Here is a 21,131-nt window from a genome sequence, read left to right on the forward strand (position 1 = left end):
ACAGATTAGGGCCAAGTCAAGGGCTTCCCTGGTGGCTCGGCAGTGAAGAATCTGCCTGTCTCCAGAAGAGTCCCCAATGCGGGGGACTCGGGTTTGTTCCCTGAGTAGGGAAGATCCTCTGGAGAAAGATCTGGCGACCCACTCCAGTGTTCCCGCCTGGGAAATGCCATGGACGGAGGAGCCTGGCGGGCTACAGTCCATGGGGTCACACAGAGTCGGACACAGCTGAGCAACAAGGACGACAAGAAGGCCGAGAGCTGGCTGAGTGCACAGGGCGCCCGGCTCCACCGTTTCTGGCCCCGCTGTTACTGGGCCCGCCTTTTAACATGCCACGCTGAGGCGCCAGGAGGAAGCCGAGCGCCAGACACGGGCTGGGTCCTTCAGTGCCGTTAAAAAACGCCCTGACCCTTGTGAGACAAACAACATCCCTATTTGACACGTGAGGAAAGGGAGGGTTAAGTATGTCCGAGCCAGCAAATGGCAAAGCGGGGATCCAAAAAGTGTTAAGAGTCCAGAAAACACGTCCTTCTCAATTTCTTCTACTGGAGCTTGGATGGGGTTGGGGGTGGGGTGGGAAGTCAGCCTGTCTGAAAAATCACACCCTTTCAACCATGGATCTGAGAGTCAGCAGAGGAAAAGTGCCCATGAGACACGTGTGCCTTGTCCTGCCAGCCAGACTGAACCTAAGCTCTTGTTATCTTTTCAGGGAACTGTGGCGATGCTTCTCTTTTCTCCCTGCAGTCAAACTACGAACCGTAAACCCTACTGTTTCCTACAGTGGGACTGCCCCTGTGGATTCAGAGTCCCATAACTCATGGCAACTGATTCCTCTAAGAGAGACAAAAGAACTCTGCTCCTCAGTTACACAGCATCACGGTGTCGCTGTCCCAGAATCTCTTTTTTTCAGGACTAAGATTTAAAACAAAGAAAAGAAATTTCTATGAGAAAAAACGCACAGCATGGCCAACAGACGCCTACACCAAGCATCCCTTCTCACCAGCAACCACAGTAAGGGTCAGAGGGGCCAAGCCAGGCCCCAGACCTTGAGTGACGACAGCATACAACACCCACCCCTGTCTGAAGAGCCGAGGGAAGGTGAGGGTTTTGAGGTGCTCCCTCATTCCCAAGCACCGAGCAGGCTTGGCCCCTCCGAGGCAGCCACACGGCTTTTCAACAGGGCAACACTCTCTGCTCTCAAGGGCGCTGCAGATTTTATCACCTGCCTCGCACTAACCCGAGTTCTGCTGAGCCCGCAGAATCCAGAAAGAGGTTTCAAAGCCGCAACGGAGGGATCGCCCGCCCTTCCCCTCTCTCTCCCCCTGCCCTGAGGGCTCCGGGGGACGCTGTCTTCTGTAGATGGGGGAAGTGATACATTTGGGTCCCGGAGCCTCTAATCTCCCCTCCTGAGCCGGGGTATCTTCTGCACTTGACCTTCAGCCAGGAGCGTGTGCACATGGGTGGCTGTTCCCTCCATCGACAAGAGAGGCGTGACCCGCTTCCCCACCAGGCCGCCCCCTGGGGGGCCGGGGGCTGGGGCGCGCCTGAAGGGCCTGTCACTGGCTTCCCGCTCAGAGGGGGCCCGCCTTCCTGCACCCTTGCGGCCATGCACGGCCGTCAGTGACTAAGGCGGGAGGAAGGCCCTCTCCCGGCGGCCACCTGGCTGGCCGCTCCGAACTGCACAACCACCTCTTATTTTACACTTGCGTGACTTTCAATGCCAACTTCCGCACAAAGCTGCCAGTGGCCACTGACAAAATCGTCTCAATTATGATGCCACGGACTGACCTGAACCTGAACCACAAGTCGCAGAAGGCTGTGCTCCCCGGCTGCACATCTGAAATATTTATCCAAGGCAGCTTTTCAGTCGTGAAGAAATGGGGGGACTTAACACAGGGGGGAATCTTAGAATCACCCCGACCCACTGACTTTAAAACTGACAGCAGGCCTTGGAACTGTTTCCTGGGAACAGTCATCGGAGACCTCAGGCGACACTTCCCGGGAGGAGGCCAGCGTGCCTGCCATCCAGCCCTCCAGGCAGCCCCTCAGCAATGCTCTAAGCCAGCAGTCACCAACTGTTTTCCGGCACACGGCTACTGGGAAGAGAGAAGTGTATTTCCAGCACGTACTACCCATATGCTGATAAAGTGTATGTATGATGTTTATGATTCAATCCAGATACTCACTATGAGTAAAGGTTGACTGCTTTTCCTTAGTAAGAATAAATAGAAATAAAAGTTCTGACTTTTCCTGCCCATCCTCCCGTGGATGGTCTTGTGCAGCCCACGCTTCCAGAGGCAGGAGTGGGGGCCTGGCTGTCCCGGCCACAGCCCCGGGGTAGGATTGCTGGGGACGCGGCTCCTGAACTCAGCCCCGGGGAGGATCGCTGGGGAGGCGGCCTCAGTGGGCGCTGCGCCCGGCCCGCCCCGAGCTGTCACCCCCTAGGAGCTGCCAGACCCGCGGTTCCCTGCAGGGTGGACCTTAGATCGGGAAGACCTTCAGCGGAAGCCTTCGTGTCGTGTCAGGGCCCCGCCCCTCAGCACCACCCCCGAGGGGGTGGCACACCTCACACAGGTCCTGCTGCCTGTAAGACACTCAGTGGCTCCCGCAGAGCCCAGGACAGCCCAGCCCCTCCGCACGCTCCCCCGGCCCACGCCACCCTGGCTCTGGGCCATCCTGAGGTGCGTGCGGTGCCCCACACGCGGCACCCCCGCCGTCAGGCTTGGAGCGTGCTGCTCCTTCTGCCTGAAACATTCCTCCCTTCCCCCAGTCCGGCTTTGCCTCTGCTTCCTTCCTACTGTTTTCAGGTCTCTGCTGAGACATCACTTCTAGAAATCTTCCCAGACTCTGCCCTCCCTTCCCACAGAGTGGGTCAGACTCTGTGCTTTGTGAAGCCCCGGGTTTGCCATGGTTGATGTCGGCCACTCTTGTGTGTGACCTCCTGAGGCCTCAGTCACCCTGCCTTGGTGGTGGGCTCAGCGAGGACGGGAGCAGTGTCTGCCTCTCTCCCTGGCCGGCCGGCATATACTGATTGGAAGCATTCAGGAAGGTTTGCTGAATGACTGAATGAGCTGCAAGGAACACCCGACCGCCCCTCTCACAAGCTGCCAGGACATGTTACTGTGGGGAGGACATAGGCTGAGGCCCGTGCCCCCTCCCCCCGCTGAGGCCCAGAGACTCTCAGACACCAAGCCGGGCAGTGCTGGGGTGGGGGTGAGGAGCAGCGTGAAGGTCCCTCCGGGGGCGCCCACCTACCTTCACAGTTCCCTCCACCTCCACAAACCAGCGCCTTAACATGGCCTGGATCTGGCCGTCAGTCAGCTCGGGGTTGGCGTTGTGGATTTTCTTCTTGACCAGGTCCTCCAGCAACAGCCGCCTCAGCCGCCAGTAGAAGAAGGTGCGTGAAGTCTTCCAATCCAGGATGTCCTACCCCGGGACAACAGTAAGCTCAGTCCCCAGGCGGGAGGCACTCCATAGACACAAATCCTACTCTCCAGTAAGTGCCTCAGGGACCTGAGAGCTGGCTGTGAGCTCCCAGCTCCTGCAGATGTCTTCCCAGTTCAGAGCCACAGCCCCACGCACCCCCAATCAATCGCAGCACCGTGCAGGGATGGGCCTGGCTGACGGCAGGCCCACACGTGACTGAGATGTTCTGGGGCTGGGGGTGTCTCCACGCACCCCCAATCGCAGCACCGTGCAGGGATGGGCCTGGCTGACGGCAGGCCCACACGTGACTGAGATGTTCTGGGGCTGGGGGTGTCTCCACGCACCCCCAATCACAGCACCGTGCAGGGATGGGCCTGGCTGACGGCAGGCCCACACGTGACCGAGATGCTCTGGGGCTGGGGGTGTCTTGAATTCCTAGATAGCCAGTGTGTGGGACTGGTTTTGAGCAGATAGTTCAACTTGCATGCAGGTTTTGGGTTTCCCTGCTGGCCCAGATGGTAAAGAATCCCTTGCAGTGCAGGAGACCTGGGTTCCATCCCTGGCTTGGGAAGATCCCCTGGAGGAGGGCACTGCAACCCACTCTAGTATTCTTGCCTGGAGAATCCCAGGGACAGAGGAGCCTGGTGGGCTACAGTCCACGGGGTCGCCAAGAGTCCGACACGACTGAGCGACTAACACTTCACTTTAAATGAGGACTGGCTGCTGCTGGACTTGACCCTGGAGGAACCCACAGCCTGAGGACCCCTGGGGCAGCTGTTCCCAGGGCACCGCGTGGGACTCAGTTTCCCGTCAGTAAAATGGAGCCCGCCTCCTGAGTCGTCCCCGGGAACCTAAATCATGAACTGTTTTAGGACGGTAACGGGCATAGCAAAGGGACAAAGAGAACACGGTCTCCTCCACGCACCACGGTCTCCTCCACGCACCACGGTCTCCTCTACGCACGAGCCGACAGCTCCCTGCGAGGGAGCCCGCGTGTGCGCACGCCAGGCGGACGCGGGCCAGCAGCGCGTCTCTGACAAACCGGTCTCAGAAGCGGGGCCGCATACTCACGTTAATGACCCCCTTCTCCTGCATGCGGCCGGGGGTGTCGTGCAAGTCCGCAAACTGCACGGCCACCTGGTGGTAGATGGGAAGGAGGAACTCCTCCCGCTCCTTCAGCTTGCTCTCCAGCTCCTTCCGCTCGGCTGCGCTGAGCTCGGGGGTGCCTGCAAGGAGACAGACCGTCAGGGCCGGGGGGCCAGGAGCCCCTCTTCGGGAGCGGCCATGGTCCAGGGGGGCTCGGGGGCCGGCTCTCGCTGTCTTCGCCGCCTCTGCTGGTAACCGGACCCCGCAGACGCCAGACCTGCCGTGGGGCCCTTCCCGGTGGGGCTGACAGTCATGAAAGCAGCCTCCAGGGGGCCCACACCCCAGGCAGGTGCCAACCACCTCCTGGAAGCCTCTCCCCACCTCACCGACAGGAGGCCTCTGGTCCCCCTGAGGGACACTGTCCCGCGCCCGGCGAGCAGCCCCAGAGCCGCCGCCCCGCCGGGAGCGGGGACCAGCTGCGGCCGCCCTCGGCCTCCGCGCACCGACCAGCAGCGCTTCCCTCCCCGCGTCCGGTCACTGCGCACCCCGCCGAGGACCTGCTGTCTCCTCAGAGCTGGGAGCCGCCTGGCTTCACAGCTCTGAACTCACACTTGGATACTCCTAGCCTGAAATTTGTCAGAATCCACCCCAGTGAGAGCCTGAGGCACATGTCTCACGCCGCTCGGTGGATTGGCCCGCCTCCTCGCCTCCTGCCTGGGCTCTTAGGGCCAGAGCCAATCCCTGAGCACCGTGACAGACACTCTAGTTCTTGGGCTAAAAGAGGAGGAGAAAAGAGAAAGGCAGGGGGCTTCCCTGGTGGTCCAGTGGCTGAGACCGTGTGCTCCCAATGCAGGCGGCCCAGGATTGATCCCTGCTCAGGGAAGTGGATCCCACATGCCGCAACCAAGACCCACCCCGCACAGCCAAATAAATAAAAGACAGTCCACAAACCCCGCCTCAATCACCCAACTTACAAGCACATGGCACCCTCACTCAATAGATGAGACCATGGAATTACTTATAACAAGGAGCCTCCCGCCCCGACTCGACAGCATCCCAAGAGAGGAGCTGCTCCGTCGTACTTTTTCCCTAATGACTCTCAGAATGAGACTTGCAATCAATACAGAAAATTTAGCTGTCTGCCTAGCAAGGAGGCGTAAGTCTAGCTGAAGGAGCAATGTTGGCGACAACCTGAAGTGCTTGGTCACCAAAGCTGACAAGGAACTGCATGACCACAGGTGACGGCACACAGAAGAGAAAGGCCTATTTCAAGCATGTCCGTCTGGAATGGGCCTCGCTTTTTATGCCACTATGAATCACAAGCCGTAAACAGCCTTGGGCTGCTGAGCGAGCTGTAAGTATCATCCATAAACACATGTTAATAGAACAGGGGTGGAACTCTAGTACCTAGTTTCAGTTTTATGAGGTTTTTGGATACCCAAGTCCACTCTTTTTTTTTCTTTCTTTAAACCCATCGCTGCTTTGAAGCTGTGATGAGCAGTGGGGAGGGCGATCCTTCCTTGGGCTCTCACACTGACCGATCACACTGGGCCCCTGACCCTTCAGCAGCCTTCTTTCCAAAGCAGGAACACGGCATGACAACAGCGGGACCCTCACTGTGAGACGAGATGGAGGCCCATTCATTCCAGTCTAGGGAATTCCTGGGAGGGGAGCTGACCAGCTTCTGAGATGAGACGGTCACGGGTATAATACCCTTGATAGGGAAGCAAAGATCTTTTCTTCTCCAATAAGAGGAACCAAGAGATTCCTTAGAGAAATGGTTGATTCCAGGGCTGGGGCAGGAGAAATATTAAGATGAACCTGGAACGTACTGTCACAAAATGTGGAAAAGCACTCAAAAACTGACTGGGCACAGGAGGGACGTCCCTGGCGGTCCAGTGGTGAAGAGTCTGTGTCTCTGCTGCAGGGGGTGCAAGTCTGATCCTTGGTCAAGGAACTAAGACGCCACATGCTGTGTGGCCAAAACAAAGAACTTCTTAAAAAAAAAAGAAACTTTACAGTGGATTAACCCAGTGAACAAAACCTTAAAGAAGGAGTCAAAGCTGACCAGCACCAGGAGCAGGACAAGCTGACGTCACGTGCCTCCTAACAAAAGCCAGTGTGAAGGCGTTCCAGCAGGCTAAATCTGGGACAATTTGAGCATCGGGCTGAGTATTTATGGAATTAAATAAGAACCTGTAAGTCACCCTGACACATGTAATTGAATGGAAGAGAAGGGGAAAGAAAGCCCTCCCTCTCCCCAGACCAACACCTAATAGAGAAGGGATGGCAGAATTAGAAAATCTCCGTCTTACAGCCATCACACTCATTGATTCTGTCAAGAATTATCAGTAGACACCAACACTAGTGCGTGCGCGTTTGACGAGGAACAGGATATTTACATAGTCTCAAAGCATCTGCTTACAAATCACTTATTAATTACAAAGGGGGAAGATGGAAACTTTACAGTGGATTAAGCCAGTGAACAAATCCTTAAACAAGTTGTCAAAGCTGACCAGCACCAACAGCAGGACAAGCTGACGTCACGTGCCTCCTGACAAAATGTCCTGAGGAGGACATGGCATCACTTTTGCAATATTCCTGCCAAAAATGCATAATCTGAATCTAACCCCAGGGAAATGTAACACAGACCCAAATTGTGGGACATGCTATAGAGAGTGACCTGGACTTTCTAAACAATGTCAAGATCATGAAAGACAAAGCAAGGGCAAAGAACTATCCCAGATTAAAGGAGACAAAATCCTGGAGGACAAATTGCAACATGTGCTCTGAGATTAGATCTCATATCTGGAACAAACAAACAAACAAAAAAGCTAGAAGGCCGTAAAGGACATTATTAGGACAGCTGGTAAAATTTTAATATGAATCATGGGTTAGATGGTAGTACTGGATCAAAGTTATAGCTTCTGAGTTTAATAAATGTATTTTGCTGATGTAAGAGAAAGTCTGTTTTTAGAAACATACACTGAATATGTATGGACAAAGGAGCGTGATGTCTACAGATGATCTCAGACAGTTCAAACAAAACGCGTACGTGTGTGGCGAGAGTGAGTGAGGCAGCACGTGCGTGTGAAATGGTAAAGCGAGTCAGACAAGATGGCAACAGCAGGTGAATTTGAGAAAAGGGCATCTGGCGTTCATTGTACCATTCTTTAACTTTTCTATAAAATGTTATCAAATGGAAAAAATTAGAAAAATAAGTGCCCCCCAAAAAAGTTTATCTTGGCCCCCTAGTGCGTATGATCAGTCACCCAAAGCTAATTCACACAGGGCACCGCTCTAAGTGCTTTTCATCCATTAACCTGTTTAACCCTTACAACAACGTTAGGAGGCTGCCATTCCTATTATCCTCCTCTCACAGGTGAGGAAACCCAGGCACTGCTTATTTATGTGACTTATCAAGGGCACAGAGCTAGAACGGGGCCAAGCCAGGCCCCGCGTGCAGCAGCTGGGCTCCAGAAGCTTTTGCACATTGTGCTGTGTGCGTTCCTGGCTTTTGTGTACATGTGTTTTGGTGGTGGTATCCCTTAAAACCTTAGAAAAGGCTAAATCAGAGGACAGCAGATTCCTGCCTGAGGAAGCTGAGGCGCCACCTCAGTCTCATTCCACAACCAGAGCAAGACAACGTGGCCAATAAACCCCACTCTGTGAGTGGCTAGGACATCACCCCTTGTTACAGGCATACCTAAAGAATACTTTATTGCTAAAAAACGCGGAAACAAGTACAAAAACATCAAATCATAACATCAAAGGTCACTGATCACAGATCACCATGAGGAATATAATAATAATAATGAAAAAGTTTGAAAATGCAATAAAGCTAGGTATACCTGTAATTGTACTTGTTATGGTGAAATCAAATAACGCTCTCAAGCAGGAGTGCACGCTACAGGGAAATCGCTGGTGAAAGGAAGAGTCAATTGAAGCAGCAGACCTGACTTTTTGTCTTATTTTAAGAAACTGCCACAGCTGCCCCAACCTGCAGCAGCCACCGCTCTGATCAGTCGGCGGCCATCAACATTAAGGCAAGACCCTCCACCAGCAAAAGGATTATGATTCGCTGAAGGTGCAGATAAATGGTGAACACTTTTTAGCACTGAAGTCTTTTTAAATTAGGGTATGTACATAGTTTTTCAAGATAGTATATATAATGCTACTGCACACTTAACAGACAGCAGTAGAGTGGAAGCATACTCTTCTATGAACTGGGAAACCACAGAAGTCACGGCACTCACTCGATCAATATTCACTTTATCGTGGTGATCTGGAACTGTGGCTCAGCGGTCAAGAATCTGCCTGCCGATGCAGGGAACAGGGTTAGATCCCTGGGTCAGGAAGATCCCTGCAGAAGGAAATGGCAACCCACTCCAGTACTCTTGCCTGCAAAATCCCACAGACAGAAGGGCCTGGTGGGCTACAGTCCGTGGCTCTGAAAAGAGTAGGACACGACCTAGTGACTAAACAACAACTGGAACTGAACTCACAAGACCCCTGAGGCCCTACGAGACCAGCAGGGAAGATCACAGCCCTGCTGGGGGCCCAGGGACGGCAGGGCCGAGCACGCGACTGAACAGGGGCTTCCAGACCCTCACAGCATGCCCCCTAGGTCAACAGCACCCATCCCGATACGTGCCCCGTGTGTAACACACACCATTTATTGAGCATTTCCCGTGCGTCAGGTGCTGCACTCCGTGATTTCAGGAACACACAGCTCAGAAGTCACCAGAGCTCAGACTCGGGTCTGGTCAGCAGCTAACACTGTGGCTGCCAGCAGACCACCTCAGCGTTACTGAATGCCTTCCAAGTTGCTTCAGGTCCACCATCTCTAATCCTTATACTAACCCAACCTTACAGACAGGGTCTGAGTACACCAAGGCTCTGAAATGTGACAGAGACTTGCCCAGTGGCACCCAGCTCTTAGGTAGAGAAGTCAGATTTACACTTGGCTCTGGCTGTCTTGGAAGCCTGTACGTTAAATAGTACCTAAAGTGGCTAAGCAGTGACCACAGGAGGGCAGTTGGCCAGAGTCTGGTCCAGTGTTAGGCGGAGTTAAGAGCACAGCCCAGCACTGGGTGCAGAGTGGGAGGACTTCTGGGCTTAGGAACAGGGCATTCTGGGAACAAGGCCTTGGAGGGATAACTGGCCCCTTTACCAGCAAGAGGGACAAGAAGGCCAGTTCCCGGACTAACAAAATTCTCATCCACCCAGTCAAGCTATTCTAGAGCTCTGAAATAATGATGAAATAAACCCCCTCCGACAGCCTGGCCCTCCGGAAACCAGGAGGATCCCAGACTATCCCCCGAAGCCTGCAAGGTCTGATTCCTTTGGCAATGCCTCTGATTATAGTTCAAGACCTACCTCCCCAAAAGCAGCAAAGCAAGGCAAAGACATTAGTAGAGAAGGTATGCATTTTTAAATGCCCGTGAGAAAGATGAGTGCACCTAAAGAGGGGGAATAAAAGATTTTCTCAATTTTATTTTCTGCAAATAAAAAGGCTGCTCTTCAGCTGGTTACACACCCTTGTGCAGCACACGGGGCCCCCTCTCCTTGTACAGCAAAGCAGCCAGTCCCGGTAATGATTTAGGGGAGATTAACAAATATGTCAATGTCTATTTTCTGCTTAATTTAAAAGCGGCGTCTATAAAGATTTTTGACTTCTGAACCCTGTTCTCCTGGAAGAAAGGAGGTAAGAATGAGGAGGGGGATAAAGAGTGATTATCCTATCATTGATCGTTTGTCAGGAGCATTTCTTATTCACTGGACTATTGTAAAAAGCTAAGCTCTCGATCAATCCTGTAAGCTCCCTGTACAATTAAATATCTTGGAATGGTTTTCTTTCTTTTCTAGCCAGATTGCAGGGCCTCAGGGTTTTTAGGGAAGCAAGCCGGCATGTGTGCATGTGTTTAAGAATATGCCTCAGAGACGAAACTCATTCTTTCTAGAATCTTACTTTAGGACAAGGCTGAAATGGGAAAAGAGAGGTAGGTCACTCCCATGTCCTTCCTTCTTCCCCCAAAATGGAAAACCTAAAAATCCAGCCTTACAATGAAAAATGTTTAAAGAGGGACTTCCCTGGCAGTCCAGTGGCTAAGACTCTCAATGCTCGGGGCCTGGGTTCAGTCCCTGGTCAGGGAACGAGAGCCCGCATGCTACAGCTAAAGATTCCACGTCTTGCCACAAAAATCAAAGACTCCGTGGGCCCTAGCTAAGACCTGGCGAGCCAAATAAATAAGTATTTTTAAAAAATGTTTAAAGAGTTAAATTCAAGAAGAGATACTATTAGTGTGCTCTAATGAAAGGTAACAGTATTGAGATGTTCCCATACACTCATGTGTAAGTACTGTTCACCTCCTTTCATCTTCACGACAAAAGGTTGCTGCGACTTTATCGACGGGGAAACGGAAGCACACAAAAAGTGAAGTCCAAGGCCACAAAGGCAGAAATGGTGGGGCTGGATTTGCACTTAGGCAGTCTGGCTTCAGAGTCCATACTTTTGAAATGAAACAAGTTAAACTGACTTGCAAGTGTCCACAGGACGGCAGACCGTCAGGTGTTCCCCTGGGGCCAGGACAGAAGGAAAAGCCACCTCTCTCTGCCAGGAGGTCAAAGCTGAAGAGAAGTTTCAGAGGAGAACACTGATTTCAGCAGCAGAGGTGTTTCTACCCAGCCTTGACCCTGGGGGAGGCTGGAGGAGGCCGACCTTATCCTAGGCATGAGCAGACCATCCTATGGAGTAGGATCTGGTGGGGAGGGTGAGACTTTCAAAGCTCATAACAAAAGTCGGAGTGGTAGGTTAAAGCTTCTCCACTCAGCCAAAGGCACTGGGTGACCTTGCAGAAATTTCTTTCCTTTTCTGAGCCCTCTCTCATTTATGGAACAACCATCCTAATCGGGCAAATAGGAAAAATGTTTTATAAAAGAATGTGTATTCTTTTAATTCTTAACTTTTTCTCTTTTTAGTTCTATGAAGCAGCCTGTGTAAATTTAAACCCAATTCTAACTTTTATGGGCCCTTCTTCTTCCTCGGAAGAAAGCAATTTGCTTTGATTGGTTAAATACTTATAATGCTAGAGAAAAAGGACTAGATCACCCTCCCCACTAAGCTCCTGAGTATCTCAGCTCTGAGAACACACACCCATTCCTCAACCTGGAGACTAAAAAATCAGCATAAAAAAAGACTGGAATCTTATTAAGATTCAGAAGTACAACCATAAGTAGCTGTTTAAAAAGATCTATGTAACCCCATTTTCTATGCTGAAAGAAATTTCTCTACAAAGATAGTAAGATAGGATGCAAAGGAAAAAAAAAACAAAAAAAACCCACCAACCCTGCAAAACGATTTCTGTACCCATAACGGGTGTGCCTTTCTTTACCCAAAAGCATTCTTGAAAAACTGTGTAAATCAGATCCTGTTTTTAATGCCTTAAGGGAGCTATTTAGAAGGAACCCTGCAGTGACTCCTTTGGTAAAGCAAATAATCCTTTTGTAATGGGAATAATTTCTCCCAATGTATCTTTTTTTTTTTTCTTAAATCCCATTTTCATATATCTGCTTTCCTTCAGAGGGAGCTATACCTATCTAAATACAGCTGTATTTGCATATTGATTTTAACAGCAACCCTCTCAAGGGACATTTAACCCTGAGGTTCCTTGTTAGTGCTCTGCTAAGGTGTTAGTCCTCTACTGTTCATATTTTTAAGAATCCTTACAGTCAACCCAGAGATTTCCAAGTGGGACTAACAAACATATTAAATATATTACTTCCCCTGAAGCCTTGTCCTCTGGACCGCCCTGCACACATCCCACACAGAAGGCTCAGCAAACAGCGCAGATTCTCTGAGTTCTAGTGGCAGGAAGCCTGGCAGTCTGTTTTCTTTCTCCAGGTTGCTCTCCCTAAGGTGGAAGGACAGGGATCTGAGTCACCGGGGACCCAGAGGGGAAGAGGGTCCCTCGGACAAGTTCTGACGACAACCTTGGGCAGGCAGAAGCTTAGGTTCAGTCTAACAAAAGGCCTGCTGGGTCCCTCCAGCCTGATGGACTTGTGACTCACTCCTTCCTGGGAAGAGGCAAGCCCAGATGCTTCAACAAACAAAATCCGATTAACAGATCACACCAAAAGGACCCCTTCTTCCCAGAAGAAGCTGTCACGACTGCACTAGACTGAATGAGGCCAAAGAGCTTCTGAACCAGTGCGATGAGGTGGGTTTTAAGCTGGGTCTCCTTCAGAGGGGGTTTCCCTGGTGGCTTAGACCGTAAAGAAATCTGCCTGCAATGCAGGAGACCTGAGTTTGATCCCTGGGTCAGGAAGATCCCCTGGAGAAGAGAATGGCAACCCACTCCAGTATTCTTGCCAAGAGAATTTCATGGACAGAGGAGCCTGGCTGGCTATAGTCCATGGGGTCATCATAAAGAGTCAGACATGACTGAAGGACTAACAATTTTCACCTTCACTTCCTTAAGAGGGGAGGCACAATCCCACCCTCGCCTTCATGATTTAACCTTCAGCAGTCTTCCTATCACGGAGACCAGGGCCCGGGGGCCTTGGTGCCCCCAGGAGGACACTCCACAGCAGAGAGAGGGCCAGAGGCCACTCCCCAGGCTGACTGGTAGCGCTTCTTTCTTTCCTGTGCTCAGCCTTCCAGGCAGGGACACTGCTCCCTGCTTCAACAGGCCACGGGGGCTTTTCCGCTTACAGCATCCCAAAGAGGACACAAAAGATGGAACAGCACACGGAGCGCAGCGACTCCATCATCTCTGCCAGAAAGAGCAGCTCAGCTGAGTCCCCTTCACTCAAGGACGTGTCCGTTTCCTGCCATCCTGGTGGCTGAAGGGAGGAAGGAGGGAAGCAGGCCTGAGGATCTTCAGACACATTGATCCTCACCCACAGCCACAGCATTCCCTCTGCGCCCGGGGTGCCGCAGGCTGGAAGGCGTGGGGGTGAGGGTAGGTGTGCGTGCAGATCTGGGCAGGGGCAGCTCACCGGGGCTGCCTCCGCCTGCATCCGATCACCACCCCCAGGGCATGCTCCGCCTCGTGGGCACAGCTGGTGCGCAGCATGGCAGGCTGCCCGGCTGTCCGGGAACAGGGCCATGGCCAAGGCGTGTGTCTGGAGAAGAAAGCAGCTCCACCAAGCAGCCCCTAGGTCCGGGTATTCTTCGCACTGAGGACAGGGGCTGGAGGGAGCATAACAGTGGCTTTGCACTTGGACCGGACGGCTTCCCCTCCGCCTAAACTGATTCGTCACTTCCCTCTGAACACAGGAAGAGGGCGAAGATTCGGGAGGACCGGGCATCACGGCATCGAGAGGCCAGGCTGTGAAGGCCGACCCGCTCCGCGGCCACCCTGCCTGTCCCGGAGGTAGAAGGATGTCAGAGCGAGGCAGGCGAGGCCTTGGCAGGCTGCGCGCCGCTTCTAGAGATGGAGCTTCATTTCCTCAAGGCAACCAGCTGGGAGGACATGCTCCCCTTGGCACTGACTCTGCCAAGCCCCGGTTCCGAGGACTCAGGGTCAGAACCTGTCCAGCAGTGCAAGCTTCCGGGATCTGGGATGACACCGCATTCTTTGCTGGGGCAATTATCCCCTTTTCCTTTATCAGGGGCCAATCTACATACTAATTTCATACTCTCTGTTGTAACCAGAGAACCGTACACTAGTAATTCACCACCGCTATCCAAACTAACTGGATAAAATGACAAAAGGCCATTTTCTTAAAAATAAAAATCCCGAAAGAGATGAAGTTACTGTTCAGCCGCTAAGTCGTGTCTGACTCTTTGCGACCCATGGACTGCAGCATGCAGGCTTCCCTGAGGTCAGCTGCTCAAAATTAAGTTGTTTACTCATTAAGTATTATTAATGTGTAAATACTATTTACGATTTTGACCACCCTCAGTCACCGTGCACTGGTCTAAGTGACTGAACGGCACGCTCCCCGGGCCGAGGCCGACTGGGAAGAGACGGGGAGCACAGGACAACATCTACTCCCACAGGCTTCCTCCTGCAGCAGGTTCCTCTCAGGGCAGCTGGCTTCAGATCACACAGGGAAGCGCTCTTGTTTAACTTTGATCAGGCTCAGTATTCAAGGAAAATCGGAGGAAATCCTGAGAAGAGCGGCACACAGGGAACCAGAAATTCCCTTGTGGGCACCAGCGTATATTTTGTATCTTGGATGACTTATTTAACGCTTCCTTCTGCCTCAATCTCCCAATCTGGAAAATTAAGTCATTTTCACCCATTTTGTAAAAGAAAAAAAGGCATTCTGGCAGTCTGCTTCTAGGCACAAAGAAAGGAGTCAGAAGCTGATGTGAACCGCAAAGGAGCTGCCTTTGTGACACTGCTCCCGTTACACCGCCGCCGATCTGTCCTGAAGGCCCATGGTCTCCCCGTCCGACCGAGAGCGCCTGAGAGATGGGACTGCTGCTGCTGCTGCTCCCACATTCCCTTCCCTATGCCACTCGCTCCCAAAGTGGGCCAAAGGCACCCAGAGTGCTCGACTCCAAACGTGGCACCTGCTGCTGCTTCTGACGACTAGGATGGAGAGGAAAGGATGCCAGTCCCCACATCTGGAAGATGCTTTGCAGATTCAGAGCAAACGCACACTCATCCGATCCTGACGCTGACCAGGAAGGGGTGGTGGCCCGCACTCTCCAGATGAAAGAACAGATGCTCGGAGAAGTTCAACAACCTTCCTGTGAGTAACACACCCAGGACCTGTACAGACTCATCTCACTCCACACGCACATGCAGGAGACACAAGCGATATGGGTTTGATCCCTGGGTGGGAAAGATACCCTGGAGAAGGAAATGGCAACTCACTCCAGTATTCTTGCCTGGAGAATCCCATGGACAGAGGAGCCTGGTGGGCTACAGTCCATGGGGTCACAGAGAGTCAGACAGCACTGAGCAACTAACACTTTCACTTTCTTTCATTTTTCCTCCAGCTCCACTGCTCGTGTTCTAGGCTGCCCCAGGACAAAGCCTGCTTCATGTTTAGCCCACTGAGGAGTCTTTCTCTTGTGCCATTTTGGTCAAGGTTAAATAAATCTGATTTTCTTCAATGTGGATTGGAAATTGATAATGAGATGATTTGTAACAAATGATTAAATGGCCATCACTTGGGAAGCTCCTCCTTTTCCCCTTCCCACGTTTCAAAAGTTGAAAGGTGCTGGGTGAAGGTGGGAGCGATGTCATTTGCCTCCCAGCCCCACACCCCTCACCCTCCAGCCACTCTGCAAACAGATGTCAGAGAGGATCCCTCTGACTACCACCCAGTTACTCTGAACGGATGATAACAGCCATTGGGGGGTTAAAAAGAGGCAGTGAACCCCCAGTTAATGAGGAGGAATTCAGCAGGCAGTGTAAGATAAATGGAGCTCTCTCTGCTTCTGCTGGAGTCAGCATGAACTGCGGCCCTGCGGCTTGTTTGTGGCAAATGGAGTGCGCGAAATATCAAAGGGCAGTGATCCAGAAGAAGACCGACTTTGACAAATTTTAAATTGGCCAGAAAGAAAACCAGCAAAAAAAAAAAAAAAAAAGAGAGAAGAAAAAAAAAAGGAAAAAAGAAAAAAAAAGAGAGAAACAATTATGCAATTCACAGTGTCCTGCAACTGTGGCGTTGCTGCCTTTGTACGGAATGAGGGGTTAAAAACCGCTGCAACGATCGCCGGATGCTGGGAGCAATTATGAGCATCTGAGCGAGATGCTTATCGGTGGCTGAAGCTTTTAGAGCTCTCTCTGTGTACAGTTGTGAGGAACTTGCACTTGAGCTGCAGTTACTTTAATTAAAGTGTATGGGGTTGGTCAGAAGTAATTATCCTGTTTGGAGAAGAAAGAAGGGGAAAAAAAAAAAAACCACCTCAACAATTCTGGGTGGCAATAGATTTTAGAAACCTGGCCAATTTCTTGTTGTCTGTGTGCAGATCCTATAAAAGGATCAGGCTGTGCTGGGTGAGAGTTATTGGCAGTTGTTTCCTAACGGCAAACAATGGGACACGAACAGGGTTTATGGTAGCCCGAGTCGCTGTGTACAGCAAACACTTTGGAAAGCCCCATGGGCAGAGGAGCCTGGAGGGCTGTGTTCGTAGGGTTGCACAGAGTCGGATGTGACCTGCACACACGCTCGTGCACGGCTCAGGGCTCCAGAGTGAGGGCGGGCACACCCAGCAGCTTCTGTGTCTCTAGATGGGGAGGGTGTAGAGGGCTCACCAACGGTACTTCACTAACATAAAGAGCTAGCATCTCTTGTTTTACGTCTTCCATTCACTGGATTTCACTACCTTTTAAAGACAATCTCTCTGTTCCTTTAGAAAAAAACAAAATCAAACCAAACCAACAAACAAAAGATGATCTTTTAGTAACATAGCAAAGGTCTCAGTGGGAGACCTGGGCAGAAAATGAGTGTTTTAAGAGAATTGGAAACTCTTTCAGGCTCTGGACTCAACACAGGGCTCCCACGGTTCAGTCCAATGTTCAAGTCGCACGAGCCTTCCAAAAGCCCCGGAAACAAGTGAGCAACCCAGCAAAGGCTGGGCGCACGGAGCACAGATGCTCCCGGGGCACTGCTGCCTGGCCTCTGCTGTACCTGCACAGTGCGTGCTCTCTGCTTCCACTTCTCCAGCTCGGGGTGGCCCTAGCATGCTGCTGGGCAAGGGCTGTGGCCTTCCCGTCCCATGACACGACTCTTACATCCCTCAGCAGTGAGGCGGGCTCGTCCAAAGAGACGAGCAGGCACAGGATACTTGGGCTGACCATGCTTTCTGCCTGGCCAGCCTGCCCCAACAGCGGTGTCCCGCTAACCACTCTGGACAAGGACATCCGCAAGCCTAGAAAGATGAGCTGCTTGAACTGTAAGGAAATATTGGAAGGAAAATCGGGTGACTTTTGCCTTTTTAGGGCCCGCTTCCCCTCCTATTACACACGCTGTTTCATTCTACCAAGGTTCTTGCCATAGAGAGGACAGTAAATACAGATTATCATGAATTTGATCAAATGCTTCAGCACCTATGCCCCTGGCCTATGAATGCACTCATTGCAAATCAGCTGAACGGCTCACTGACTTGCCAGGAGGACACGCAGACATACCCAGTCGCTCAGCCAAGTGGATGTAGACTGGGTCCACCCGGCGCATGGTTTTCACCAGATCCTTTCTGCGGAATTTGATTTCTACTGTCCCTTCCGGCTCCAGAACGGATCCCCTGGATCAGAGAAAACGGAAGGGAGACAAAACAGAAACAGAGGCACTTTAATGCAAGGAGACAACAGAGAGAGGCCGGTTATAGTCTGTGAACCAGGAAATAGCTTCGCTATGGTTCTGCCCACCCTCGGTTCACAGAGGTAACCCTGGGGAGAGGAGCAGGCACCAGAGAGTCTAAGTGGGCTGCGAGAGAGGCCTGGCAGAAAGCAAATAAAATCATTCTCGTTATGACATCAGTCTACTTCTGTCTCAAAGGGAGAAGATACAGGTTCCACCATCTACAGCTGAGAAAGGTAAAAGAAGTCACATTTTCCAGAAAAAGAAAAGAAAGAAGTTGCTGCAGGTGCAGTGAGAGTTGAACAATCTCCATCACGCATGCTGTGCAACGAGGGGCGTGGGTGCCGACCAGTCCCACTCACACACGGCAGCCTGCTGTTGGCACTCGGGCTCACGGGGCCAGGCCAAGCGGGAGAGGAAACAGCCTGCCGCCGTGGAAATGACAGGGTGAAGGGCTTCAGGGTCACTTCTAGTACATACTGATGACGTTCTATTGCCAGGAAGTTCACCCTAAACACCTTTAAGAAAACCTTCTACACATGAAAAAAAATTATATACATACGTGTATTATTTTACATTTATATAATTTTTTAAGTGTAGAAGGTTTTATTAAAAATATATATATACACACATAGTGACTTCCTAGGTGCACCTATGGTAAAGAATCTGCCAGTGCAGCAGTGCAAGAGACATGGGTTCAATCCCTGTGTGGGGAACATCCCCTGGAGTAGGAAGTGGCAACCCACGCCTTTATTCTTGCCTGGAAAATTCCATGTTCAGAGGAGCCTGGCAGGCTACAGTCCATGGGGTCGCGAAGAGTCGGACACAACTGAGCAGCTAACACATTCACTGGTTGATATGTGTATGTGTATGTGTGTATATATATATAATCTGATATCAGATCAGAGGCTAAGCTGGGACTTAAAAGTCAGTCCTTAAGTATAGAACGTTAGCACAGCGATTTGACAATAAAACCACTGGATTCTCTTAATCAGCTTTTGAAGTAAGAGGCTGAAATTTTGGGGAAAGGGGAGACACAGGTGCTCTAACAAAATGACTGGATACAGGGACTGGCGTGGAAATGTCAAGGAAATATGACGTAAGATTTATGAAAGGGCTAAAAACAGATCACGAAAGGAAGTTGGATTTGGTCCATTTTGTTTCAGGCGCCAATGACTAACGGAAGCTTGGGATTTTCACTGCAGTTCTCTGCGAGCTGCGAACACTGCTCTCCAAGCCTCGAGGGAGGCACTGGCCCTGGGGGGAGAAGCTTGGGTTGGAACCAAAGAACGTGGGTGCCGTGAAGCACCTCAATGGTCATCCAGCTCGTCCCACAAACAAGGGGAAGCAGCTCAGGGAGTGAGGACTGCTCCCCTCTAGCCTGCGGCAGGGTCTGGTGAAGACTCCAGGACTCCAGACTAACAGCTCAGTCCTTCTGCCCCACCTCGCTGTAAGCCACCTCCGCCACACACCTAAGAAAGAGATAGTGAGGGACTTCCCTGGCGGTCCAGTGGTTGAGATTCCGCCTTCCAGCGCAGGGAGTGTGGGCTCGATTCCTAGTCGGGGAGCTAGGATTCCACATGCCTCGTGGCCAAAAAACCAAAACATGAAATAGAAGCAATACTGTCACAAATTCAAAGGAGACTTTAAAAATGGTCCATATTAAGAAAAGAAAAAAATATTAAAAAGAGAGATACTCAATAGGTCGATCTGAACAACGAATAGGACACGGTCTCTCAAGTTGGGGGTCCCAGATGGAGAATTCAGGGTAAAAGAATCTAGGGTGGGGGATCACACTGGGCAAGTCTGACTCCAGCCTGGCTCCCTTCTCATGCTGGCGGATGCTACCTAGAAAGCCTAGCTTTGTGACCCTGGAGCCCTCTGGGGACAGTCTGAGTCAGATAAAGGCCCCTTGGTTAGACAGGCTCTCCCGGAGGACACCCCACAGCGAGAGGCTCCCCAGGGGCAGCGAGAGGAAGCACGGAAGGAGCGTTACCTGCTCTCTCGGTCCGCGTACATTTCCATGTGCCGCGGGTTGATGGTGGGGTCAATCACCACCCAGGAGCCACCTCGGAGCTCGGCCTGAGGAGGGATGTAGACCATCACGGGCTGCGAGCACTCCCGTAAGCCATCCACGATGTAAGCGCCGAACTTCAGCACTTGGTCGTACATATCTGGGGAGAAAGGGACAAATCAGAGGCCATGAAGCGGTGCTTCCAAACACTGTTCCCATCACGGTACACAGAGAAAAAAGGCTGCTCGTGGCCAGAGGCGACAGGTCTGGGGGTGCAGCCACCCCAGGTCCTGGATACTAAAGCGGCTGGTGTTCCCAGCTGTGCCCTGTTTAAGACGCCAGGTGGCCTTCAAAAGCACGCCAGCTGTGCACTGTCTGGGTGTCCCTGGTGGTCTAGTGGTTAAGAATCTGCCTGCCCATGCAGGGGACACGGGTTCGACCCTTGGTCCAGGAAGATCCCACATGCTGCAGGGCAACTATGCCCATGTGCCACAGCTGCTAAGCCTGTGCTCCACAACAGAAGTCACCGCAACAAGAAGCCCACGCACCACAACGAGGAGGAGCCTCTGCTTGCCGCAACTAGAGAAAGCCTGCGCAGTAACGGAGACCCAGCACCGCCAAAACTAAAATAAATACATCTTAAAAAAAAAAAAAAAGTGCACTGTCTTTCATGAGATACAGGGTGCAGACCCTGTGGACTGCATCTCCATTTTACATCTTCCCTGAATTTCTGTGCTCAGGTTTCACCACATTAATTCACACTCGCTCTACCAGTGTTGAGTATTTTTCATGTCAATATGTGATCTCTCTCACTACATTAAGTTTTCTGAAGGAACTATTCAAGCTCTTTTCAATTCTTCTCATGATACTTAGCATATGATAAGCCCTCCGAATGCACAGCTAATGAAACTGGATCCTTCAAATATTTTATCTCCAAAAAACTGCATCTTTGCATCCCCAGGGTCCTGGCCAGTGCCTGGAACACAGTGCTCAGTAAGTGTCTGCTGAATAAATGAATGAGTACATGCAGGCTTTGCAAAAAACACAGCGAGAAAGAAAAAATCAATTCTTTATCAGTTGCATTTTTATCAGGGTATCAATGAGAGAAAACGTTTTAAATGCGTATGTATTTATTGGAAATATCACACAACCACAGGAAAAGAGGAACCACCTCTTTATTCTGCAAAAGAGCATGCTCTGTAACACCCCTCCGCGCCCCCTCCCGCCTAGCCAAGGCCAGAAGCAGCCTGAAGAAAAGGGACCCCTGGTGTGAAAATAGAGTCAGTCCTCAGAAAGCGGGATCAGTTATTTATTTCCCAATAATCTATGGCTTTTCCCCATT

General features: G+C 51.4%; 1 protein-coding gene across 7 annotated transcripts in view; it reads right to left on the reverse strand.

Annotated features, from left to right (window-relative positions):
• ACACA (acetyl-CoA carboxylase alpha) overlaps positions 1-21,131 on the reverse strand; it is a 287,918-nt gene that overhangs the window by 7,089 nt on the left and 259,698 nt on the right. For all 7 annotated transcript variants that reach the window (XM_018064168.1, XM_018064170.1, XM_018064174.1 and 4 more), the window contains 4 exons: positions 19,772-19,949; positions 17,607-17,719; positions 4,495-4,649; positions 3,253-3,423 (listed from right to left, as the gene is read on the reverse strand). In XM_018064168.1, coding sequence (XP_017919657.1) covers positions 3,253-3,423; positions 4,495-4,649; positions 17,607-17,719; positions 19,772-19,949 — 617 coding nt within the window. The remainder of the gene's footprint in view (positions 1-3,252; positions 3,424-4,494; positions 4,650-17,606; positions 17,720-19,771; positions 19,950-21,131) is intronic.

Source organism: Capra hircus, chromosome 19 (genome assembly GCF_001704415.2).
Source record: "Capra hircus breed San Clemente chromosome 19, ASM170441v1, whole genome shotgun sequence".
In the NCBI taxonomy this organism is placed as follows: Eukaryota; Metazoa; Chordata; class Mammalia; order Artiodactyla; family Bovidae; genus Capra; species Capra hircus.